A 27452-nucleotide genomic window follows, 5' to 3' on the forward strand; every position below is an offset into this window, starting at 1 on the left:
TTTTATTTACAAGTACTTTATTAGTTCTATTTCATACCTATCGTTATAAACATAAACAAGCTTGCTTCTACAACAACTGTGATTAGGAATTTGTAAGCGTGCACGGTGTATTTAACTTTAGCACACAAATTAAGATAACAGTAAAAGATTTTAAACAATAATAACACCTATAAAGCCGTTCCATACAAGTCCAGTTTTGTTGCAAGGGTAAAAAAGGGTATTTTGCCCTTGAACTCGGCAAATCAAGCAACGAAAATATGTTTTGGGCCTTCCGATCTTACTAAAAGCTATCTATTAATTTAATAATACTTAAAGGATGACAATAGCCAACAAATCGGAATGCATAGATTTTCAAGCTGGTGTGCATTTTGTACTGGGACGGAAATATTACAAACGTCTTCAGTGATATTTAAATATTTGAATCAACAAAATAATATTATAACAGAAGAGATATACATACTATCTAGAATTTCAAATTACAGCACATCACAAATTTCGCACAGTTTGTAAAAAAATAACAAAAATAAAATATCAAGAACCAAAGATACAATTAAAGGTCACAGCTCATTAGATCCAGCCGGCACCCGATCAGCACCGCCTCGCCGCGAGCGGTTAGTATTCTTTATATGGATTTGCATGGGCATGCGCTCATTACATCAACTCCGTAGCGTCGTCGTGTCCACTCGGTGATAGTTCGCTGTTCGTACGCTTGCCTCGCGTGAACCGCGCGCGGTCGGCGCGGCGCTCCCCACCCTCATTTCATAATAAACTACTCCACTCGTTGACCACGCGAGGTCTACTCGTTGACACCGCGGCGTCACCCGTGGACCACCTGTCGACAGCGACTGGACGCCGAAAGTCGAGGCGGTACTGGTCGGGTGCCGGGTGGCTCTAATGAGCTGTGACCTTATATCGGACCGAAAGATTGATGCTCCGCCTCATTTTTATCCCTAAACTTTGATAATCGTTAACATTATTATACATTGTTTTTCTTGATTTCCGTTAACTGACAGACGGTTCAGTTCAATGATAAATATAATAAATAAATAAATATCATGGGACACTTGACTGACACCAGTTGACCTAGTCCTAAACTAAGCAAAGCTTGTACTATGGGTACTAGGCAACAGATAAACATACTTAAATATAGATAAATACACATTAAACATCCAAGACAAACATTCGTATTATCGTCGATGATACTGCAATTTCGCGTAACTAGCATTTTCCATAAGGTATAATTTTCACTGCACTTATAGTACCGACATCGTACTGTTCTGACAGTGAAAATTATACCTTATTGAAAATGCTAGTTACACGGTATTGCAGTATCATCGACGTTATGTATTAATCAAACAAATATCTGCCCCGGCCTGGAATTGAACCCGGAACCTCAAGCTTCGTAGTCAGGTTCTCTAACCACTTGGCCATCTGGTCGTCTATAATGATGATGATGATAGAAACTACTTAGAAGAAGAATAAGAATAAATAATAAATTTATTATAATACAACATTGAAAATATTTGCACAGTGAAATATCCGGCGGACCCTAAACTAGGCAGGAGCCTGTAGCGGGGTTAAAGTTAACGAAAATCAAAAATAACTCGTTGTAAATATATATATTAACTATGGCCGTAGTGTACTTATTTAGACCAGCTAGTTAGACTTGGCAATATCTTAATAAATAATAACCATGATGTATGCCCATTAATGAATAATAAAGCAGCATATTCACCAGAGATGTGCGAGGATGTGTTGCGAGGAATATGTTTTTCATTAACCAATAGAAACATTTATTGTATGAGCCATGTTGCGGGTTGCCTGAAATTAATGTTTTTTTTATAGAATCCCTTACTGGATCTCGAGTTAATGCTCGCTCTCATTGTCGGAGCAAAGACAAGAATAGGTAGTGAGCAACACAAGTAAACCGCGCGACAAGCTTTACATCATGTATAGCGTAATGTCATAAATTGATGGGTTTACTTTATTTTCATCCTTTTTAAAGCGTATAAGTCAGAAGCTTGTTTAAAAATGTTGTCACTTTTATTTATTTTTTTTGTTTAGTATCTGCTAAACTAAACATACGTGCAAAGTTTCATGTCTGTTTCGTGATTTCAACTATCGAGGAATTTCCTTGTAAGGAGGCAACCCTGGCTGACTGCAGCATTCCAATTTCAACTCTAATCGGATACCAGGAAGCGGTCGAAAAATAGTTTGCAAATTTCCAGGACATGCATACAATGTTAAATAAAAGCTTGTTATTGCTAATTTTATCAACAGTCTATTCTTGTTTTTGGTCCGAGATTATACTCACAGTATTATCAAGGAGTTCTTTTGATTGTGATTACTGACATTTAGTAGCCGGTATAAATCAGTGCGATAGAAAACTAAGGGAGCGTGAGGCCCGGCCCTAGTCGAGATATCGTGAGATTAGGCTCGATCCCCACTCTAATGTCTCGTGAGATTTTGTAAAATTGTGGCGTTCGCATAAACACGATACATTATTGTGGATTCTGTATGAATTAGCCACAGTTTAGTGAGAAACAAGATGCGTTTTTTACAGAAAAAAAATATTTCCCGAGACTCCCCCATGTCACATTGGATGAGAGTTGGCGTAATTAATATATCAATACATATAGTTCGAAAGATTTTTATGCCCAAGTCTAGTACTACTGATAAAAATGTGTACACAATTAATCTAATTCCTACAATTTGTTACATGCGACATAATAACAAATAAAATTAGGAGAAAGTGCATTAATATCTAATAAAACTTAAACAGTTTGCTAAAATGTCGCATATAATGTACATTAATTCTAATAATTCTCCTTTAACATCACATTATACATGTTTCTGAAAATAAAATGGTGACTATCATAAATATCATAATTGACTTTCTGGCATTGCTGTTAATTTTGTCATAAAACATATAGAAATACGAAATATAGAAAAAAAAATTCACGACTAACCAACCAACCGAGAAACAAAACAATTACGATTTAAGGGTCTCTCACATCTAACGACATCAAATCTGCTAAGCTATCAAAAAAAGGCTTTATTTATGTCAACGCAATAGGAAGGAAAGAGAGAGGAGGCCTGTGCCCTGCAGTGGGACGTATATAGGCTGGGATGATGATGATGATGAGTAAGAAGGAAAAAGACGTCGACATTAGCTTTTTTTCATCGGCCTAAACCGGTTCCACGTCCATAGATGTGTGGAGACACACTAAATACATATCCTCGTGCAACAAGACTTGCATATGCAACATCTTTATACTGACTGATTCTTCTTCTTCCCATTATTATGAAATTAATAACACGAGTGTTTTACCAAAACTTTCACAGTTAATTTATCATGATTTTCATATGTCCAAAAATAGCAACATGCCAGTAATTATTACGTAGTTACAAATATGCAACGTCAATGAAATAGTAGGTAACATTTTATATTAGTCAGCTCTCTTTAGCGTTAAACAAATTAATAGTTACACAGAAATATAACGGACTCTTTCGCGCGCTTGCACTAGAAGGGGGGCGAGGTGGGTACGAGCGGGACAGCGTCATTTCCCACTCCACTCGCTGATACGGCCGTTCTCAAAAGCCAGGTTTTTGCGCGGTAGAGGAACCAATGAACCACGTTTCACTATGCCCATGTCTTCCCCTGGGTAGTACTAGAAAGAAGTTGTTGTAAAAATAAATCCAAGATTTTGCTTTTTTATAATGACATTTGTAATATAAATATTACTTGATTAATTAATTATAATTATTCATTATAAGGTTGTATGATATTAATTAAATAAACTATGGACAATATCTGTTTTAGCGCAACCTGTTTTCGAATTGCGATTGCTAATTATTAAATACATATATTTCAACTTACTTGACACTGCGACACGAATTTTAAAACATCCGAGCATATGAACTCATTGTCTTCTTTAATTTTGTCCAATCTGCAGGTAGAAAAAGGCATTAAAATATCTATTTAAACTTGAATATAAGCTACCGTAAATAAAACATGACTTACAGTTCTGGCTTAGCTATCCGATCCGTTATGCAATTGCAAATCTTCTCACAGAGGACCTCGTCAAATAATGGAATGCCGAACTGAAGGTCTAGAATAGTCCATTTCTGAAACGTTAACATGTCTTATGATTTTGTTTAATAAATATGGCAGATATTTGAGTAGATTCATTCAACAGGTGTGAAAACTATACGGGTAGTGTTGCTTCGGAAGTAAATGAGAGAATGTAAAATGAGTCCCACATACCTCTGGTTTGCAAGTTTCGTCATCAGACACATTGTGGGCCGTATCAATCCCGCTGTCGCCTTCCGCCGTCGACATCTCGGCCAACTTGTCGTTCAACTGCGTGAACATCGATATCGACTCTTCAGCGGGACTCAACAGATCGTTCAATTGATTCGACGATTTATCCGGGTCGATTTTCAAATTCTCCACGCTCGTTGAAGAGGAATGTATGGGGACTAATTCATCCGAGATCGATTCTTTACTTCTCCAATTGGAATGCTTGTCTTTTAAGTCTTCTATGCTGGTGGAGGAGGAATGTATAGGGACTAGATCGTCGCTGCACGCTATGGACTCTTTGCTCTGGTGGGTAGGTTGGTATTTACTTGCTAGGTTATCTAGTTCTTCGCAAAGTAATTGCCCGCCTTCAACTGTGGTGAAACCGTTGGCAGGAGAGCTGTTTTTGCTGTCGGCAGAGGGCGTGACGGCGAAGTGGGACTCAATGGGCGACTGCAACCGATTGGTCGCCACTTTAGAGTATTCATCGACGGATTTTTCTGTGGAGTCCGTCGAGGACAGCGATACTTCGCTTAAGGGCTTCGCTATGCCGCAGACGTCTTTCATTTTCTTTGGTGGCACTGTAAACGATATTTTGTAGTACTCATGGTGAATTAGTGAAAAAAAGTTTTTATTTTAAATCAATTTAACTAAAACTCGGTCTGCAAATGAACAACAAAACTCTTCATACCTCGAAAAAATTATTAGTAGTAATAATGATGGCTAAGAGGTGGCCATATAACGGTGTTTTACAAACGCGGACCTGTTGTGGCACAGCTGAATGATATCATGAAGAGCTGGTGCAAAGTAGTGTTTGATAGAATCGAATCGACCCAGCTATATCGTGCCAGCCGCCGGCGCGTCTACAGCAGCGTGCACTGTCATGGTGCCGTGTGGGAGTGGGAGGTACTGACCCAGCTGCACCGCGGGGGGCGGCCTGGCGCAGCCCAGGTCGGGCACGCCGATGTCGGCCAGCGTGACGTAGCCGGCCGTGCGTGCCAGCCGCAGCCGCGCCGCCAGCCGCCGCAGCCCCGCGTGCCGCGACCACAGCATCGTCGACTCTGCGAACACAACACACCTTATAATGGCTGTACTGTTAAGGTCACAGCTCATTAGAGCCACCCGCCACCCGACCCGCATCGCCTCGCCGCGAGCGGTTAGTATTCTTTATAAGGATTTGTATGGACATGCGCTCACTATATCAACTGTCGGAGCAAACGATCTATAAATACTGTTAACTTTCCACTAACCAGGTGACGGGTCAGCCTCTGGCGGGAACACGAGGTGCCGGAGCCGTGCAGGCTGCCTCACCCCCACTGCCTGCAAAAACAATGCTAACTTAATATCAATTAATGGAGTATACCTAATGAGTAGATAATTGGATATTCAAGCGTTTTGGCCATTACTCTCCCAGGACTATCATAGTTTAAGAATAAGAAGAAATAAGACTCAGCAGTGCCCCCCCCTCCCCTCCCCCCTACCTGCAGCAGCACGGGCCCGCGGCGCAGCGCGGTGTTGGCACACTGCAGCGCGGCGGCGGCGGGCAGCGCGCCGGGCGAGCCCCCCGCACCATCCAGCGCTGCTTCGGCTCCCCACCACGCCACCACCAGCCGCGAGAACCCCAGCAGAAGACGCGGCACGCTGCGCACCACCGTACCTAGCAAAACAAAACAGTCTTGACAATCGTTAGGCTGCGTTTACACCAGAGATGTGCCAGGATGCGTTGCGAGAAGTTTGTATGTCATGAATCAATTGAAATGTTTCATTAACGTGTCTTCGCTCAGCTCAGCTCTAGTGGAAAACCAAAAGGAAAATGGAAATGTGTGCGAGGAATGTGCTGCGAGGGATGTGTTGTAAAGTACTCAGTTACTAGTAGCGGCCACGGCCAGTGGCGCACCCCCGCCTTCGCAACGCATTCTCGCACCACTCAACTACCTACAGTCTTATAGTCATCGGCAAATATAGTAGTTAACTCGTTCATTCTGGTACAAGCTTCCCAGTTTCCTCCATTTATTTATTGTCGGAAAACCAACACCTATAGCTATATATAACTTACAGACTTAAACTAATATTAACGAATATTTAGTCTTGCTAATCTCGCGGCACAGCGGCGCCGTCGTTAGCACAGCCTAACTCACCCTTCCTCAGCAGCAGCGTGGGCGGACCGTAGCCGGCCACGTGGTACAGGTAGAGCCGCATCCACGGCGTGCTGGCCTCGGGCGGCGCGGGCCCCACGTGCGGCAGCGCGCCCGCCGCCAGCCCCGCGCGCGCCTCGCGGCCCAGCGGCGCCGTCGTTAGCACAGCATAACTCACCCTTCCTCAGCAGCAGCGTGGGCGGTCCGTAGCCGGCCACGTGGTACAGGTAGAGCCGCATCCACGGCGTGCTGGCCTCGGGCGGCGCGGGCCCCACGTGCGGCAGCGCGCCCGCCGCCAGCCCCGCGCGCGCCTCGCGGCCCAGCGGCGCCGTCGTTAGCACAGCCTAACTCACCCTTCCTCAGCAGCAGCGTGGGCGGACCGTAGCCGGCCACGTGGTACAGGTAGAGCCGCATCCACGGCGTGCTGGCCTCGGGCGGCGCGGGCCCCACGTGCGGCAGCGCGCCCGCCGCCAGCCCCGCGCGCGCCTCGCGGCCCAGCGGCGCCGTCGTTAGCACAGCCTAACTCACCCTTCCTCAGCAGCAGCGTGGGCGGACCGTAGCCGGCCACGTGGTACAGGTAGAGCCGCATCCACGGCGTGCTGGCCTCGGGCGGCGCGGGCCCCACGTGCGGCAGCGCTCCCGCCGCCAGCCCCGCGCGCGCCTCGCGGCCCAGCGGCGCCGTCGTTAGCACAGCCTAACTCACCCTTCCTCAGCAGCAGCGTGGGCGGACCGTAGCCGGCCACGTGGTACAGGTAGAGCCGCATCCACGGCGTGCTGGCCTCGGGCGGCGCGGGCCCCACGTGCGGCAGCGCGCCCGCCGCCAGCCCCGCGCGCGCCTCGCGGCCCAGCGGCGCCGTCGTTAGCACAGCCTAACTCACCCTTCCTCAGCAGCAGCGTGGGCGGACCGTAGCCGGCCACGTGGTACAGGTAGAGCCGCATCCACGGCGTGCTGGCCTCGGGCGGCGCGGGCCCCACGTGCGGCAGCGCGCCCGCCGCCAGCCCCGCGCGCGCCTCGCGGCCCAGCGGCGCCGTCGTTAGCACAGCCTAACTCACCCTTCCTCAGCAGCAGCGTGGGCGGACCGTAGCCGGCCACGTGGTACAGGTAGAGCCGCATCCACGGCGTGCTGGCCTCGGGCGGCGCGGGCCCCACGTGCGGCAGCGCGCCCGCCGCCAGCCCCGCGCGCGCCTCGCGGCCCAGCGGCGCCGTCGTTAGCACAGCCTAACTCACCCTTCCTCAGCAGCAGCGTGGGCGGACCGTAGCCGGCCACGTGGTACAGGTAGAGCCGCATCCACGGCGTGCTGGCCTCGGGCGGCGCGGGCCCCACGTGCGGCAGCGCGCCCGCCGCCAGCCCCGCGCGCGCCTCGCGGCCCAGCGGCGCCGTCGTTAGCACAGCCTAACTCACCCTTCCTCAGCAGCAGCGTGGGCGGACCGTAGCCGGCCACGTGGTACAGGTAGAGCCGCATCCACGGCGTGCTGGCCTCGGGCGGCGCGGGCCCACGTGCGGCAGCGCTCCCGCCGCCAGCCCGCGCGCGCCTCGCGGCCCAGCGGCGCCGTCGTTAGCACAGCCTAACTCACCCTTCCTCAGCAGCAGCGTGGGCGGACCGTAGCCGGCCACGTGGTACAGGTAGAGCCGCATCCACGGCGTGCTGGCCTCGGGCGGCGCGGGCCCCACGTGCGGCAGCGCGCCCGCCGCCAGCCCCGCGCGCGCCTCGCGGCCCAGCGGCGCCGTCGTTAGCACAGCCTAACTCACCCTTCCTCAGCAGCAGCGTGGGCGGACCGTAGCCGGCCACGTGGTACAGGTAGAGCCGCATCCACGGCGTGCTGGCCTCGGGCGGCGCGGGCCCCACGTGCGGCAGCGCGCCCGCCGCCAGCCCCGCGCGCGCCTCGCGGCCCAGCGGCGCCGTCGTTAGCACAGCCTAACTCACCCTTCCTCAGCAGCAGCGTGGGCGGACCGTAGCCGGCCACGTGGTACAGGTAGAGCCGCATCCACGGCGTGCTGGCCTCGGGCGGCGCGGGCCCCACGTGCGGCAGCGCGCCCGCCGCCAGCCCGCGCGCGCCTCGCGGCCCAGCGGCGCCGTCGTTAGCACAGCCTAACTCACCCTTCCTCAGCAGCAGCGTGGGCGGACCGTAGCCGGCCACGTGGTACAGGTAGAGCCGCATCCACGGCGTGCTGGCCTCGGGCGGCGCGGGCCCCACGTGCGGCAGCGCTCCCGCCGCCAGCCCCGCGCGCGCCTCGCGGCCCAGCGGCGCCGTCGTTAGCACAGCCTAACTCACCCTTCCTCAGCAGCAGCGTGGGCGGACCGTAGCCGGCCACGTGGTACAGGTAGAGCCGCATCCACGGCGTGCTGGCCTCGGGCGGCGCGGGCCCCACGTGCGGCAGCGCGCCCGCCGCCAGCCCGCGCGCGCCTCGCGGCCCAGCGGCGCCGTCGTTAGCACAGCCTAACTCACCCTTCCTCAGCAGCAGCGTGGGCGGACCGTAGCCGGCCACGTGGTACAGGTAGAGCCGCATCCACGGCGTGCTGGCCTCGGGCGGCGCGGGCCCCACGTGCGGCAGCGCGCCCGCCGCCAGCCCGCGCGCGCCTCGCGGCCCAGCGGCGCCGTCGTTAGCACAGCCTAACTCACCTTCCTCAGCAGCAGCGTGGGCGGACCGTAGCCGGCCACGTGGTACAGGTAGAGCCGCATCCACGGCGTGCTGGCCTCGGGCGGCGCGGGCCCCACGTGCGGCAGCGCTCCCGCCGCCAGCCCCGCGCGCGCCTCGCGCCCAGCGGCGCCGTCGTTAGCACAGCCTAACTCACCCTTCCTCAGCAGCAGCGTGGGCGGACCGTAGCCGGCCACGTGGTACAGGTAGAGCCGCATCCACGGCGTGCTGGCCTCGGGCGGCGCGGGCCCCACGTGCGGCAGCGCGCCCGCCGCCAGCCCGCGCGCGCCTCGCGGCCAGCGGCGCCGTCGTTAGCACAGCCTAACTCACCCTTCCTCAGCAGCAGCGTGGCGGACCGTAGCCGGCCACGTGGTACAGGTAGAGCCGCATCCACGGCGTGCTGGCCTCGGGCGGCGCGGGCCCCACGTGCGGCAGCGCTCCCGCCGCCAGCCCCGCGCGCGCCTCGCGGCCCAGCGGCGCCGTCGTTAGCACAGCCTAACTCACCCTTCCTCAGCAGCAGCGTGGGCGGACCGTAGCCGGCCACGTGGTACAGGTAGAGCCGCATCCACGGCGTGCTGGCCTCGGGCGGCGCGGGCCCCACGTGCGGCAGCGCGCCCGCCGCCAGCCCCGCGCGCGCCTCGCGGCCCAGCGGCGCCGTCGTTAGCACAGCCTAACTCACCCTTCCTCAGCAGCAGCGTGGGCGGACCGTAGCCGGCCACGTGGTACAGGTAGAGCCGCATCCACGGCGTGCTGGCCTCGGGCGGCGCGGGCCCACGTGCGGCAGCGCGCCCGCCGCCAGCCCCGCGCGCGCCTCGCGGCACAGCGGCGCCGTCGATATGCACAGCCTACACAACAAACGAACTAATTAATGATAGCCTCCTCTTATTTAATTAAATAAATCCGAATAACTCAAGTTTTAAATCGAGTTTATCTGGACATGTTTCGGGCTAATTCGTAGCCATTCTTCTTGGAGCAACGCGACACGGCGGCTGTTGCAACACGCGCACTCCGCGCCATCGCTCTGCTCGCGCGGCTACCCGACGCTGTTGCAGCATCCAGCAATAAGGGAACATACCCATACTATGGACGTGACCTATTTTAGGGTTCTGTACCCAAAGGGTGCCAACGGGACCCTATTACTAAGACTCCGCTGTCGGTTTGTCTGTCTGTCCGTCCGTCACAGGACTCTATCTCTTCAGGCGTAGTAGCTAGGCGCTTGAAACCAATAAATAAAAATTAAATTACTGTGGTCGCTATAACAGCAAATACTAAAAAGAAATAAAATTTAAAATTATAGAGGGTCGGTCGTCATAAAAGAAACGGTTTTTTACAGCGGTTTTTTGGTAGCTAGGCTTTGTTATTCGTTGGTAGGCGTAAGTTGCTAAGGGCCAGTTGATTCGTCTCGACGAGTACTTAGAGTACGAGTAACCAGTGGCAAAAAGTAGAGTCAACAAAACAGCTCGCCCTCTATCTTACTTGTACTTGGTGGCCAGCAGCCTCCCCCGGGCGGCCGCTCCCAGCGCGTGCAGCGCCTCGCAGCGCAGCAGGTCGAGCGGGCGCAGGCGCGGGCGCAGAGTGCGCAGCGCGCGACGCAGGCACGCCGCCGCCGCCAGGTAGCGCGCCGCCTCGCCCTCTATCTCCGGGTCGCCGGCCACCTGACAAGTCAACACGTTAGAGCTTGAGCGGCGATTATTTGCCGCCAGCGTGCCGTGACGGTGACGCCGACCGTATATGGCCGTACGTGGCTTAATCGCCGCGTCCACGCGACGGCACGCAGGCGGAGAATAATCGCGGAGATACCGCAGCGTGCGAGCCGCCTGTGCGCCGCGTTCCCGCTCCGCCGAGAAACCGCCGGCATAAACGCTAGTGTGAATAAGCTTTTAAACTGCGTTTCCACCAAAAATGTGCGTGGATATGTTGCGAAGATGTGCTTTTCATGAACCTATACAAATGCTTCATTAAACTATCCTCGCACTGCTCTCTGATGGAAACCGCTGAGCGGAGCGAGGCGAGTAAAATGAAGTGTCTCTATTGGTTCGTGAAAAACACATTCCTCGCAACACATCCTCGCACATCTCTGGTGAAAACGGAGCCTTAAGTTCATCAACAGCCGGAACCATAGGTGCATTGGGTCAATTCCAGGGAAGGCACTGCACTCCCCACACCAGGGTGGGCAGTGGGCACTTCCCTGCTGCCTGCGCAATGCACACCATTGGCCGGAAGACTTCCACAGCTGAACAGCTGCCTCCCCGTTAGAACTCGTCACTTGCATCCACCGGTTGCTCGCAACTCACGATGTCGTCAGTCCGCCTAGTGGGAGGCTTGCCAACGCTTCGTCATCCGGTTCGTGGCCACTCGAGGACTTTTTCCCCCCAACGGTTATTTGTTCTTCGAGCGATGTGGCCCGCCCATTGCTAATTCAACTTGCATATTCAACGTCACCAGAAAGCATTTCAATGAGTAAGGAAATAGCTTTTGAATTCCAACAGCAGGTATATTAATTTATAAATAAATAAATAACCATGAAATGAAAGCTTTTATTTCAGGCGAAAGCCCATAACTACGCGTTAGTAACAATTAAAATGGAAAACGATAACTACAAATCAAACCATACCTTGTCTAGTTCCATTAACAAGCTGTCCAGACTTTCATCGCATATTTTGCCCACTTCGAACAACGTCACTGCGTGCGTTTTGAGATCCTATAACAATAAGTTCAACATGAAAAAAATGGCAGAAACATATTTTGAGAAAAACATTTATTTTTCCAATCACATACAGGTGAAAGATTCCCCATCATGAGGTAAGCTGCTAATGTGGAGTCGAACAGAAGCGCCACCCTTTTGCTTCCACTGTTGTTTGAGGTATCAGTAATTTCTTGATAGTTCTGCAACAAACCAGTTAAAACAAATGAACAATGTGATATTTGACGCCAATCCAAGACGTTATCTAAAAAAAAAACATTGAATCTGAACCTAGAAAATCAGATTGATTGTTAAACTTGATATTATTTAGTAGTTTTCAAATAAATAAATAAATAGGCTATTGATTTGGGTAACAGTTGACGTCACAGTTCAGCATTACCAAACAAAATGTATTTAATTAAATTAAATATACTGAAGGGGTTTCAGAAGTTAAAAGGTGACCAGGGCAACTTGCTTAAGGCCAGAGAAACATTACTATTTATAGATATTGTCCGAATCGAACCTGTTTAGACGTGGACGGGTCCTTCATAAGTACCGGCTCCATTTGTAACTCTTCTTCCATGTTAGGGTTGAATGTTAGCGGAGATATTTGACTATACCTGCAAAAACATATATTACGAATAAATAGATAGGATCGACAGCTTACTGTGATTACTAGATTCAGCTTATTAACTTTTACAGACTTATCTCGTAGGAGGTATTTTACGTCTAACGAACACGACTTGTCATTGTCGCTCGTCGCATCTAAAAGGGCGCCAAAGGCCCCCACGAACGACCTTAGATGGCTAAGGCCGGCATTAGAATCGAGCATTGTACATAATAATAATAATAATTTATTCGATGTATGTGGGACATGGGTTACATTTGCAGATTATAATACATGAAAATAGAGTATCACCAGACCCTACCTTTTCAGGTGTACATACATTTTAGCTGGGACATTATTAACAATTTTAAAATCATTACAATTTATCCAACTATTTACACGACTAGGTTTCAAATTATCATAGCTAATACAATACCATAACGTAAAATTATATGTCAACTTTCATCATTAAAGAAATCATTCATACTATAGTAACATTTTCTAGCAAGCCATATCTTAATAGATTGTTTAAAATTAATTATTTTTTTAGATTTGAACACATCAGGAATTTTATTGTAGACTGAGATGCACATATTGTAGGAATTCTTTGAAGTTAACGCTAGTCGCGTAGGGGGTTTGTGTAGTTTGTACCTGTACTGAGATCGGACTTTACGAGAACTTAGCTGCTGTACTTCATTAAATTGGTTCTTATATTTATGAACAAACGTAGCAACTTCAAGAATGTATATGCATGGAAAAGTTAGAATGTAGTTATTCAAAAAATACTGACGACATGATTCCATTCGACCAATGCCAAATATGGCTCTAATACAACGCTTTTGCATAAGAAATATTTTTGTTTTTATCCTTGCAATTCCCCCACAACACTACACAATATCGTAAAATAGAATTTACATACCCATTATAAGCAGTAACAGCTGCTTTTATTGAAACAGTTTGCGATACCCTTCTTAATGCAAATATAAAACTATTTACTTTAGCACAGATATCATCTGAGTGCTTCTGCCAGTCGCAATGACGATCAATTGTTATACCGAGAAACTTTGTATGTACTACTTCTTCAACAATGTCATTACCATAGCATATATTTAAATGTTGTGGCTTTCCCCGGTCAGTATGAAATTGAATAAAAATTTGTTTTTGTTTAGATTCACTTTTAAATTGTTCTGTTTTAGCCAATCAATAATTTGGGTCAATGTCCTATTAATATCGTCATTATATGTAGCTAAGTCTTTACATGGTATAACAACCGATGTGTCATCTGCGAATAAAATACACTCATTTGATAAGTTGTTAGGTAGATCGTTAATGTAATATTAGGAACAGCAATGGCCCAATATACTACCCTGAGGGACGCCGTATTTATTAATTACATACGATGACCTGTGTGACTCCAGACATTTAGTTTGACAACTATATTTCAAGATTTCAACACATTGGCTTCGGTTTTCAAGGTATGTCTTGATCCAATCAAGAGCTAAGCCTCGTATACCATACTAAACAATTTTCCTATCAGTCGCTTATGACTCACAAAGTCGAAAGCCTTGCTCATATCCATAAATAGGACTGAAACAGGTACCTTGCTATCTAGGGAATTTAGTACACTTTTAATTAATTAAATGCTGCCAAGAGGTACATTTAGATTTTCGAAAGCCATGCTGTTGCTCCTTTATTATATCCTTCTTTTTCTAAGAAATTTATCAATCTATTATACATTACTTTTTCATAGATTTTCGAGAATATGGAAATAAGAGTTATTGGTCTATGATTTCCCATATCAAATTTACCCCCTTTCTTGTAGATAGGTTTTACTATAGACTTTTTGAGTACGTTGGGAAAACTACCTTGGCAAGTGATAAGTTTAAGACATAAGTAAGTGGGTTCGCAATAACAGATATACTCTTTTTAATTATATCTGTTCTCAATTCATCATAACCAACAGCATTAGTGTTTTTTAGCTTTTTTACAATGTTAATTAATTCATATGGATACACAGGGTTAAGAAAAATAGTTGAATCATTATTGGCAATATTATTAGTCGATATCATCGCAACTTTCAGATGATATATTTTCACTGATAATATTAATAAAGAAATTATTAAAACATTCTGCAATTTCACCTGGGTCGTCAATACTCTTATCACCTATCAATAGCCTTTCCACAGATCTACTGTTGCAGTCAGATGTGGTGTACTTCTTGATGACATTCCATACTGCCTTACATTTATTGCTATTTTTGTTAATATAGTTTAAGTTAGCAGTCTTTTGATGAGCTATAATGCACCTTTTTAATAAACGAGAGTATTTTTTATATCGTAATTTACAATAACTTAATTTTCTACTTAACAGATATAATTTCCTTTTCTTATGGCAACAGTTACGCATCCCTGTTGTTAATTTTTTTGAATAATGGAGTTGATTCCTAATTTTTACTGTGACTGTTGGAAAACATAGGTTGTAGAAGAGAACAAACAGATCGTAAAATACATCGAATGCGCACGAAGCATCAGTCTCGCTAAACACCTCATTGAAACTTAAACACGATAAACAGTCTATAAATTTTGTTATATTATCTTGATGAAAATCTCTTCTCGTTTCGTACCACCATTTTACTGGGGGGAGTAGTCGTTTCTTTACAGGTAATTGGTAGGATTGAGCGGTGTGGTCCGACAGCCCCAGATCATGAATGTTAGCTGCGGCTCCTTGAACACTGGCAGCTATGTTATCAATACAGGTTTTTGATTGGGCAGTAATTCTCGTTGGACCACTAATAGTCAGACTTAGGCCATAATTTCCTAGGATCTGCACAAATTCTTTAGATATCAATGACTTCTTCATGGTGTTGATATTGAAATCACCACACAGGACGTAACGTCTTCTCTTATTTTGACAAACAATGCGCAGCATCTCATCTAGTTTATGAAAGAAAAGCGATGACGGTGACGTTGGAGTTCTGTTTGTATACAAACACATAACTGTTAAATTATATTGGGAAACGGTAACTGCGCAGCATTCAAAGATGATGTGATTTCGAAATCATATCGATTTCTTTCACGACCTTATAAGAAATATTTCTTTTGAACTAAAAATTGCGACCCCGCCCCTTTTTGAGTGTTTACGGCAAAAACTGGCGCTGGACATGAAAGTTGTTTAACTTTAAGTTGCAGTCTGTACCATGCATCATATTTGTTTCGCTCAAAGCATACAATATCAATCTGAATACCTTTTTTTTTTTCTTTTAGCTATACTAGTGTAGTGGCGCTATCATCTGAGCTCTGAAGCCATAAAACCATGGGGGCGACTACGAAATTCAAAAAAACCGAAGTTCGAATCATACCGTCCTCTCACTATCGTGTTAAATAATATTAGCGTCAGCGGGACGGCAGATAAGAAGTTCGAAATTACAGTTCGTATAGGGCCATGTTTCGAACCTCTCGCTCGCGCTTGGGAGGTTATCGGATCTCTCGTTTGCACTTTGCAGCGGCAGCGAGCGAGAGGTTGGAAATGTGGTTTTATGGCCCCAGAGCTATATAGTTCAATGGGTGGCCGCTGGATGCAGTATAGTGAAGAAAGCATAAGATGGATAAGACTTTCATTAAATTTTGAGTACTATTTATATATAAAAATATATGAAGTTTTTGTTACATATCAGTAAAAACATATTTTGTACATTAAGAAAGTACTAACCACTTGTAAATTGTCACCTTTTACGACTATAAAGTTTTTATTCTATTACGTCTTAGACATGTGAATTACATTGACGTTTCGCTTGTGCCTTTATTTGAGTTTCCTTCAATAATTATTTTCTTTTTTAGGGTTCCGTACCCAAAGGCTAAAAACGTAAACCATATTACTAAGACTTCGCTGTCCGTCCGTCGGTCCATCTGTCACCAGGCTGTATCTCATGAACAGTGAAAGTTAGACAGTTGAAATTTTAACAGATTATGTACAACTGTGGCCACTGTAACAACAAATACAACAGAATAAAATAAATATTTAAGGGGGCTCCCATACAACAAAGATGATTTTTTTTGCTAATATCTAATGAATGTGTTATATATGATGTACGGAACCTTCGTGCGCGAGTCCGACTCGCACTTGGCCGGTTTTTAAATCAATTGTAGTCATATCCATATTACGTATATCGTTGGAAATTATTTAGACGTTATTAGCATCCGTCAGCCGGGCATTGAGCATTACTGACTGCGGATGCACATGGTCGGTGAGCGCGTCCCGCCAGCTGGGGTGCGCGGGCGCCACGGGCGGCGGCTGCAGGTTGCGCGCGAACCCGAGCCGGCAGTACAGCGACACCGCTTGCTTCACGGACTCCACCTCCACCTGCGCACAGAGAACGCTTAGGTATTGTACGGGATCATGAAGTTTAGAACCGATCGATTTGGACGTTACTTAGCAGAGGTCGGTATCGAGGGATTATGATGCGACTAGTGCTTACTCGAGGCTTCGCACGCGTAATCATCAGATACAGTCGTTAGACATTTAAAAACTGAAAAAACTGGCTTGTCGAGCACATTTCTACACTTTTGATGAGTTCCTTAAATTTCAGCCAATGGCTATTATTTACTGAAAATTATTTAATTAATTATTCTTAGAATATATTAGAATAATTTAACAAATGACACGTAATAACGATCATTACCAATAAAAGAGTATGAGTATGAGTATGAGTACAGCGGTTGAATTAAAATTGGAGGAATTTACAAAATTCCCATGGGGATTCCCGAAAATTACATCGTGGTTAAAAACAACCATCCCTATCCCTGGAATATCGGGATAAAAAGTAGCCTATTTGTTGTTACAGGTATCCAACTTATATGCACACACACACATAAACTTTCGCATTTACAGTATTAGTAGAATTACTACAAGTAGGTACGTATAAACTCGGAAAATTAGGAATTGTGGCGAGTGCTCGACAATCCCGGTTCACGGCGTGCAGTGAGTGAGTACCCTTAATGCACGCTATAAAATGGTACGTACTTGTAATACGGCAGCCAACTCCGCGACAGTGGTGTGCTCGTCAATGGACACGAACACTTTGTAAAGCAGCGTCTCGAAATAGTCCCCCGCGACGCGGTTCATGACAAACCCTTTGAGCGGCGGCACCGACACCTTGTCCGCCCCGTTATAGACACGTCCAGGTAGATCAGACCGCGTCTGGAAACAGTTTCAGGATTGAATGAACGGACGGAACTTAGAGGTTCGAATGCTAATCCTCACAAAGTCAAAGTCAATTTGTTCAAAAAATGAGGGCTATCGCGTATGAATTCGCCACTAGAGGCGCTAGTGTAGCGTGAGGTCTCCGAAATGTCAAATCTCATAGTTATAGGGTGAGCTACGCGGGTTTATTTAAAATTAGAATAATTTTGTGAATATTTTGCAATATCTGAAATTCATTATAGCAAATATGCGTTCCGGGGCAATGAATGTCTGTGTTTTGAGACAGTTTTGTCTTTCGGAAACCTTTGTCCTCCCTTTTTTCCGAACAAAACGGGGACTATGCAACACTGTGGCATGCTCGATATTTTTATGGTACGGTTTTAAGGTGTATTAAATATGATTTTAATCTAAACTTTGTTTTCACGCCCGTAATAAACAGACTTTGAAAGCCATACTTAATAACCTCACGCAACAGTGCGCCATCTAGTGAGACAAAAAAACGATAGCCCTCATTGATTACATGATCAACAGGTTTTATTGCCAACATTTGAAGTAGTATAAGTAACAAGAGATTTTCACAACACTATTGAAGTAACACAGGTATTAATTTGTGTGCTTCGTGTTAAAAGAAATGCATTGTTTGAATATTTTCGGGATTATCACGCATAGTTATTATCACAGAGGGGACGTAACACGACAATTTTAAAGTTACTACTTTTCAACTTGCGAATTATTTGGTCTCCAAGCGCCATCTAGAGATATGTATCTATGAACATGCTTGTCTGTACGACAAAGCGACACACTTCTAAGAGCATATACTGCTCACCCAGAACGAAAGATGACGCTGTTTTCAATAGACTATACACACCATCAAAAAAATTGCTTTCTGATTCTTCAATTACACACAAAAATCAGTAAGTAAATTTTTTCAAGTAAGTACGATAATTAATACAATTATGAACGTCGTTTACCTGTAGAGAGTCTTGACGACGTTATAGTCCAGCGTGCCGGCTGTTTGCGAGCCACGGTCGATTAGCAGGTCAATCAGCGCCTTTTCTGGCTCACTGAGTGGCTGAAGACAACATGTCATAATAGTTCATTGTATCTTAAGGGCGGTAAATAAGGAATTAGGAACGAGAGGGCTTTAATGAGTCGATGTTCATTTGATACTGCTTATACGAGCAAGTGAGATGAACTTTTTTTCATCACACGTCCCATAAGCTGCATCGTAACATGCAGGCTAACTTGGGTGCAATCCCCTATATAAATAAAACACAAGGGTATTTTTTTCGTATTACGCCTAAGGGCGTAATGAGTTTGATGTATCTGCAGTAGAGTTCTTAAACTTGTGAGCAAAAATTTGATCAAAAATATATGAACACGACTTTATTGTTAACGGCGTAGAAACGTGTTCAGATATTTTTGATCAAATTTTTGCTCACAAATTTACAGGGTACAGTCAGGGTTTATAGGGTATTTAAGGGTACAGTTGAACCATTTGATTCCTGACTCACCATAGAACATTCTCATAGTATGTGAAATGAAATGAAATTATTTATTTCGCAGGAACATACACAGGTGTTACAAATATCATATTTGTCATAATGAATTCCCTTGCCGAGCAACGCGATGTCACCATGACTTTTTCTACGTAGGTATAGGTTCCATAGTGGTCATAATTCAGTTGATTCGATAGTAGATACATGACCATTGTTTGTCGTACTACTTACGGGACACCCTGTATAACTCGCCCACCCATCGCACTCACCTTAACATCGGCCTCCAGGACGTAGCCGAGCTCGACACGCCACCAGGGCTGCATGGGGATGTTAAGCGGCACGCGCGGCAGCAGGCCTCGGATGGCCTTAGCCCGCCCGCGGCGCCCGAGCGACCGCGACTTCGCCACCAACTCGAGATACTCGTTGCGGCCTATGCCTAACAACCGGAGACCTAAAAAAATTAGTTTAAATTTAAAAAATATAACCCTGGCAGTTTGATAAAAAGGGCAAAGCCGCCATTAAGTATTGCCAGCGATCAGAAATTCGTAAAGCCTGGCAAACTGCTTATTCAAACACAAAGATGGCGGCAATCTACTTGCTACAGGGTTCTGTCTTTTCGATTAAATATTATTCCCAAATGTTTCATTCACCAAACTGTTTTAATTTCGCACTTACGATTTTCTCGGAAACCATATTTTTTTCCGAACTTTAAAAGAACAAACCTAACCTAATCTAATCTACGGTGTTCTATAAAACCATAAGAAAATGGAATGAGAAAAGAAAATAATTTTAGAGAAAAAAGTTTGGCAAATGAAACATTTGGGCATTATATTTTGCGAAAAAGCAGGATATTGGCTACAGTTGAGGCTTCACTATGTTTTTTTTGCTGATACATCTTTATAAAATAAAAGATTGTAAGACACCGCACTGCGCATCGCGCTCCTAAGCAGAGAGCGGTCGAACTTGTTTTGTGTACTTTTTATAATCCTACCGGCAAATTGAAACTTATGATTTTGCGATTATATTAATGTTTACGCTCGCTAGCTTAGATTATAGTTTATGCATGTAATATTTCTTTCTCAAGTAAGTGAATTATTGTTATTCTTTTAAGAAATAAAGATCTTTAAACCGAAACACAACGATTATGACATGCCAAATAAAGCAAACTCACAATCTGCAGCTGTGAAGTTGGGCATGGTGTCATAGCTCTTCTCTAACTCTATCAACAATGCTACCACTTCTACATAGTAGATGAAAGGGGTTATCCTTAAACCTGAAACAGAAAAAAGAGAAAATTGAATGCAAATAATAATTGGATGGAAGTCACTTCACTACTAAACTTAGCAACTTTGCATGCCAATTTTTATTAAAGGCTGACCAAAATTATAAAAAACCTCGCCATATTGCGGGAAACCAATAGAACGAATTTCTTGCACTGGTACCTAAAAATAAATTCAAATGTCATCTGTCTATTGCTGTCAAGGTTTAACGTTGTTTGCGCGTCGTATTTTAAATTGTTATTTTGATTTTTCGTGCGTTAAAATGCCGAAGATTATACGTAGCTTTGGAAGGAAAATAATTCGCAATGTATAAAAGTATTTTTCATAAAAAAAAATCTGAAGGATTAGAAAATATTCCTTTAAATAACATCACCGACACCGTGTAAAGAATGTTGCAATATAAAACATAGAAGTGCTGCCCTCGCATCAGGTTTTTTATATTTCGTAACAAATATAATTAACCATGAATCATTAAAACAGTTTTCCAATTTTAATTTTTATGGTTTTCACATGTTATTCAATTCACCATACACACCAACCAAGTCAGCAACCCTCATCATGATTATTTGCAGCCAAAGAACATCCACCAAAATATATAGTTTCAATATACAAAGTAATGTTTTGTACATTTGTGTGATAATTGGAAGCTATATTTACACTTGTGATAGTTAAATGGACACTGTTCAAGTAATGGCATCCTGTTTGGAGCTTCTATGTAAAGGATTCTACACAAAGGCACATTTAATTTGAACAATATAATATATTTAAGCATGAACAGGTAGCAGACAGACATACTTTCGCCTTTATAATATAAGTAAGGATGTCTTCTAATGTGCTATGAAAATTCTTCAAGTACATGGCAGTGGATGAAAACCTATGCAAAAATGAGAATTTTATACAAATACAAAAAAATACAAAAATATTTATTTGCTTAATAATTCACAAGTTTAGAACAGTTTATGCCATTTTCAATAACATGCATCTTGTTTCTGTTTAAAGATTAGTAAAATTCAATTTGTCTTGTGCCTTTTAACAGATATCCTATCACATATTGACCAACTTAAATGGAGAAATGGAGCAAGCAGGTGACAGTTTGGTACCCAAGGGATGGCTCTAGGAGCCGAGGCATTGCCAATGTCGCAAAGCAAAAAGAGGGAGGGTGAATTGTGTGTGGTTGACCATAGGACCCCAATGGATAAGGATAGTGGCAGACAGATAGCAGTGAAAGGAGTTGGAGGACGTTTTGCCAAAAGGCATACCTAAATAAGAGACATTTTGTGATGATTTTAGTGTAGAATTTAATTTTGTTCATTATTTTTAATTTTTATATTGGATTTTAAATGTTTTGTAAAATTTTGGGAAATAAAGACTATATTATTATTATTAAAAGTCATTTCATATTCACCTTTACTATCATGTCGGCCAGGTGGTAAGGGTACAGCATAAGCCTCTGAATGCTGCTGTGCACCAGAGTTTCATAATACTTCCTTTCATCCTTCTGGACTGTCCGGACTGGAAAAGAGAGCTCAAGTATTACCTAAGGAATCAAGATACCTGGTAGTGACTACCCAACTTTAGGAGGAAGCCTAAAAGACCCTTCATGTTGCTGACAACTTCCTGGAGTAATCCCCACCCTCCCAAAATAAAATAAAATAATCATGGCATCAATCTTATTATTATTATTTATCAATCTGGGCTACATTCGCAAATACAGGTTCTTCGGATTAGAGTCAATTGGATTTTTTTTTTATCTTTATCAACAGTCAATATACATATAAATAAAGAGATTTACTCACACATAATCTATGTAGATACTTGTAAACAATGTATGTTATCATTAAACATGTTTTATTCTAACTCACAGTAAAGTAAGTAACAGACATTTAGGGATATTTGGTAGCAGGTAAGTGAAACACCCTAATTGATTGGAGTATAGAAGAAGAAGAAGAGAGTTTATTTACAAAAATGATCCAATATATACAATATAAACAAAGCGCAACTAGTGCGAGGTTCCCGGAGGACAAAAACGTTCGCCGCGTTCGTTCAGTTCGCCGCGCTCTCGCTCTAAATGAGCGAGAGGATGCGTGAGCTATGCAACGCTCTGATCTCTCGCTCGCGTCTCTACAAAAAACCGACGCGCATTGCCTTCGTCCTTTTCTGCGCGCGACCGTCGAGGAGTGAACACGTCGTCGTAGCTCCGATGTACTTCGAGTGCAGCGTGTCTCCGCTCTCCGGAGTACGACGACGAAGATTCCTCGAGCTTGAAGATGAAGATAGAAATACTGCGATGATCTTTCACGAGGAAAACAAAACAACTGTTCTTCTGAGAACAAACAAAACTGTCCTTCTGAGGACACACTCGATCTTACGCGATCGTGGTTTCTCTACAACGTCTCTTCTTAAACGACGTCAAATCACCTACAGGGTTCCCCTTCAAGCGAAGCGTACCGGCAGGCGGATAGTGCGGCCTCGGCGAGTGGTTCTGCTTGCGGTTGTTGTAGGTGTTGGGTTGTCGTTTCCTGGGTTTTGTTGTTGCAGGTTCTGGTTTTGTTGTTGCAGGTTCTGGTTTTGTTGTTGCAGGTCGTTTGTTAGTTTTGTTGTTTGTTTTTCGCTCGTGCTCGATGTATTTTGCTTGTTGCAGATAGTCGGTGTTGTAGCTGTAGGTATATCTTGCTCGGCGATAGTGTAGGCAGGTTTGAGTCTGTCTATAGAGATGTTGGTTTGCCGGTTAGGTAGTTGCAGGGTAAATATCTTGCTATCTCGTTTCAGCACGCGGTAGGGTCCGTCGTAAGGTGCTTGTAGCGGCTTCTTTACGGCGTCTATGCGTACGTATACGTATTCACACGTTTGCAGGTCACGGTGTACGAATATCGGTTTCGTGTTGCTGTGTGGTTGTTTCGGCATCGGTCTTAGGTTGCGTATTGAGTCGCGCAGCTGATCGACGTAGGCGGAGTCTAGTGTGACGTCATCGCGGTTCGGTGATAAGAAATCACCGGGTAAGCGTACGTTGCATCCGTAGGTGAGTTGGGCTGCGCTTACACCGGTGTCACTTCGCATCGCGGCGCGTACTCCGAGTAGGACTGTAGGTAGCTCGTCGATCCAGCTTCTTGCGGTCTGCAGTCTTGCTTTTAACGCGGCTTTTAAAAATCGGTGCCAGCGTTCAATGATGCCGTTACACTGCGCATGGTATGGCGTTGTGCGCGTTTTTTCGATGCCGAATAAGCGAGAGAGAGATGCGAATACTCGGCTTTCGAATTGGCGTCCTTGGTCGGTTGTTATTGTTGCTGGGCAGCCGAAGCGGGAGATCCAGCCTTCGTAGACGGCTTTGGCGACGTCTTCAGCGAGATTTCGCACAGTGGGTATGCTTCGGGCCATCTTGTTGCACGATCGATCATGGTCACGAGGTAGCGATGACCGCTGGCCGCGGTAGGTAGCGGGCCAACGATATCGACGTGTACGTGCTCGAATCGCTCGGTTGGCGGGAAAATCGTTGGTCGACTCGTTGTATGGCGCTGCACTTTAGCGCGTTGGCACTGTACGCATACTTTTGCCCACTTGCCGATGTCCGCGTTCATTGAGGGCCAAAAGTAGCGTTGCGCAATTAATTTTCGTGTAGTGTTGATTCCGGGATGACTGATGTTATGTACTGCGTTGAATGCGATGCGACGGTGTTCTTCAGGTAGGTATGGACGTATATGTGGAGTTGAGGTTTCGCAATATATTTTTAATGTTCGACGCGGGCAGGGTGACTTGCTTGATGGATAGGTTGCTCTGTAGAGTGAGTGCTTGTATGGTATCGCTGTCTCGCTCTTGAGCTTCTGCAAGTTGCTTGTAGTCGATTGGTGATGGACAAGTGATTGCTTCGACGCGTGATAAGGCGTCCGCGGCAGCGTTTTGCGACCCACTAACGTGACGAATGTCAGTGGTAAATTCGCTAATGAAAAGTAGCTGGCGGGTGCGTCTCGGTGATTCGCTGTTTGTACTTGTCTTTGTGTAGGCGAATGTTATCGGCTTGTGGTCGGTGAAAATGATTATTTCGCGTCCCTCGAACATCTTGCGGAAATGCTTGACAGCCATGTAGATAGCGAGTAGCTCTCGGTCGTAGGTACTGTAGCGTGTCTGAGCGTCGGTAAATTTCTTGGAAAAATATCCGAGTGGTTGCCACGAGTTGTTTACGTACTGATTGAGAGCGGCTCCGGCTGTTTTGTCGCTGGCATCGCAGAATATGGCAAGTGTCGCATGGTGAGACGGATGAGCGAGTAAAGCGGCGGTTTTTATGCTGTCTTTACACGCTTCATACGCTTGCGTTGCTTCGGCGGTCCAGTCGATCTGCGTTTTGTCGCGTTTCTTGACGTTATGTAGGTATTTATTTAGCGGCGCTTGAATGGTGGCGGCGTCTTTGATGTTTTCGCGGTAAAAATTGATCATACCGAGAAAACGTCGCAGCTCTTCCACTGTTTGCGGCTTCGGAAAATCGGTGATCGCTTGTACCTTGTCTTGAGGTGGTTGTATTCCTTCCGCCGAGACTTGATGACCGAGGAATTTAACGGTAGGCTGGCCGAAAACACACTTGGACGGGTTGATGGTGATGCCGTATTCTTCAAGTCGCTGTAGTACGGTGCGTAGGTGTTTTCGGTGCTCTTCCTCGTTGTTTGATGCCACAAGTAGGTCGTCGACGAAAGGGAATACGAAGTCAAGTTCGCGCAGTACTTCGTGAATAAAGCGTTGGAACGTCTGGCCGGCGTTCTTGAGACCTGGGCACATGCGCGGAAATTCGAAGAGTCCGAATGGGGTGATGATTGCGGTCTTCTCCACGTCTTGTTCGCTGACTGGCAGTTGCTGGTATGCGCGATTGAGGTCGAGAGTGGAGAAAATTTGCTTCCCGGCGAGTTGGTAGGTGAAATCGCGTATGCGCGGTATGGGATACCGATCAGGCTTGGTAATGGCGTTGAGCCTTCGGTAATCGCCACACACGCGTAAGTCACCATTTCTCTTCGGCACGACGTGAAGAGGTGATGCCCAAGGGCTTTTGCTTGGTCTGCATAGGCCTTGTTGCATCATGTTCTGGAATTCTTTTTTCACGAGTTCGTAACGATGCGGTGCAATGGGGCGTGGCCTACAGTGAAGGGGCGGGCCAGTGGTTTCGATGAAATGTTCGACTGGATGTTTCGGCGATAATTTCATCGATGTCAGTCGAGTGGCTCCAGGAAATTCGGCGAGGATGTTGTGGTACGCATCTTGCACGTCTATGCTGCGAACGGTAGGTATTTGCGCAGCGCAGATCTGTGCGTTTGTTGCGAGGTGCGTCTTGCCGTCGATGAGTCTGCGGTGTTTAATGTCGACTATTAATTCGTGGAATTTTAGGAAATCGGCACCCAAAATCGGCTTCGACACGTCGGCGATGATAAATTTCCATCGGAACGATCTACGGAGGCTGAGGTCGAGATCGAGTGTCTTCTCACCATATGTAGGTATGACGGTGTTGTTGGCGGCGTAGAGTTGAAATGGCAGCGGTTGTTCACGTGAGCCTTTTCTTTTAGGTAGCACGGAGATGTTGGCTCCAGTGTCGACCAAAAAGGTGAGCTTCGTTTTCCTGTCGGTCACGAAGAGGCGGTGTGATGAGTCAAAAACTGCGGATTCCGCCGCAGCCAACGTTGCTGTTAGGTTTTCCGACGGCTTTGGTATGGGTTTGAAGCTGCAAGGTGGTGTGCAGTTCTTCGCGGACATGCCATCGCGATGGTGATGTTGGCAGTATGGCATGGGCGAGGTCTTGCTTCTTCGGTTTCTCGTTCGGAAACGGCGGCGAGTGCGACTGCTATGGCTGCTGTCTGTTTCGGAGCGTAGCTCGACGATTTCTCGCTGGATTCTTCTTAACTCGTCGATGAGAAATTGCGTGTCGACGGTTGATGGATGTGGATGAGCTGGTGGCGGAGCTTGAGGCTTCAGTACGCCGGCTTCAGCTGCGGTGTGAGTCATCTTCACAAGGTTGATGTTCTTCACGGGGTCACCACTTTAGGGATGTTTGGTAGCAGGTAAGTAAAACACCCTATTAGATTGGAGTATAGAAGAAGAAGAAGAGAGTTTATTTACAAAAATGATCTAATATATACAATATAAACAAAGCGCAACTAGTGCGAGGTTCCCGGAGGACAGAAACGTTCGCCGCGTTCGTTCAGTTCGCCGCGCTCTCGCTCTAAATGAGCGAGAGGATGCGTGAGCTATGCAACGCTCGGATCTCTCGCTCGCGTCTCTACAAAACTAGGCGCGGCATTGCCTTCGTCCTTTTCTGCGCGCGACCGTCGAGGAGTGAACACGTCGTCGTAGCTCCGATGTACTTCGAGTGCAGCGTGTCTCCGCTCTCCGGAGTACGACGACGAAGATTCCTCGAGGCTTGAAGATGAAGATGTAGAAATACTGCGATGATCTTGCACGAGGAAAACAAACAAACTGTTCTTCTGAGAACAAACAAAACTGTCCTTCTGAGGACACACTCGATCTTACGCGATCGTGGTTTCTCTACAACGTCTCTTCTTAAACGACGTCAAATCAAGTACAGACATGTTTTAAAAATAACACTTACCAAGACTACCCCTGTAGCGTAGTTGATTTTTAATACTGAATTCAAAAATGTACCTCTCATATTCTTTATGTGAATCACCCAATAGCTGCAAATAATAGAAAATTAAACTTATTAAATTCCAATCAGACAGTATTTGTTAAGAAATAACTGAAAAATATTATCACAAAATAGTTTCAAATTACTATCAATTTTATTTGTAGTTTTCGCATGTCGCGTTGTCATTTTGGTTAAATAGGCGGCCACCGTGTTGTTTCATTACACCAATTAGCTTAAATTACAAAGTTATCATTGCCTTGCATATCAGTTTACCTTTTTAACATTTTGTGGCAGCTTAGGCCATTGTATTTTCTTTCGCACACATTCCTCAACCTCGTCTTCCATGGTTGTGGAATAGTATGTCACTTATCGCTACTACATTGAAACGTATTATTTTGCGAATAGACTGTCCTTGACTAAAATCTACCAGATATTTTGATTTGATAAAGGAAAACTGAAATCACTATTCATTTAGTAAGGTAAGGCTGCGCGAT

The 27452-nt window shown here is 45.9% G+C and overlaps 2 protein-coding genes across 2 annotated transcripts in view; both read right to left on the reverse strand.

Annotated features, from left to right (window-relative positions):
* Positions 1-27452, reverse strand: part of LOC141435027 (muskelin-like) — a 51452-nt gene that overhangs the window by 13307 nt on the left and 10693 nt on the right. The window lies entirely within an intron of this gene.
* On the reverse strand, positions 1-27452 carry LOC141435226 (protein FAM91A1-like). Its single transcript, XM_074097877.1, is given in 23 exon segments — positions 1-3671; positions 3881-3950; positions 4025-4128; positions 4268-4881; positions 5215-5361; positions 5551-5620; positions 5782-5957; positions 9579-9711; positions 9886-9919; positions 10551-10729; positions 11689-11775; positions 11853-11960; positions 12281-12377; positions 16590-16723; positions 17384-17526; positions 17529-17560; positions 18535-18635; positions 19332-19513; positions 20234-20335; position 20894; positions 21748-21854; positions 26923-27007; positions 27232-27452. Coding segments are annotated over 23 exon segments (2889 nt in total). The 5' UTR covers positions 27304-27452; the 3' UTR covers positions 1-3560.

Source organism: Choristoneura fumiferana, chromosome 14 (genome assembly GCF_025370935.1).
Source record: "Choristoneura fumiferana chromosome 14, NRCan_CFum_1, whole genome shotgun sequence".
Taxonomy (NCBI): Eukaryota; Metazoa; Arthropoda; class Insecta; order Lepidoptera; family Tortricidae; genus Choristoneura; species Choristoneura fumiferana.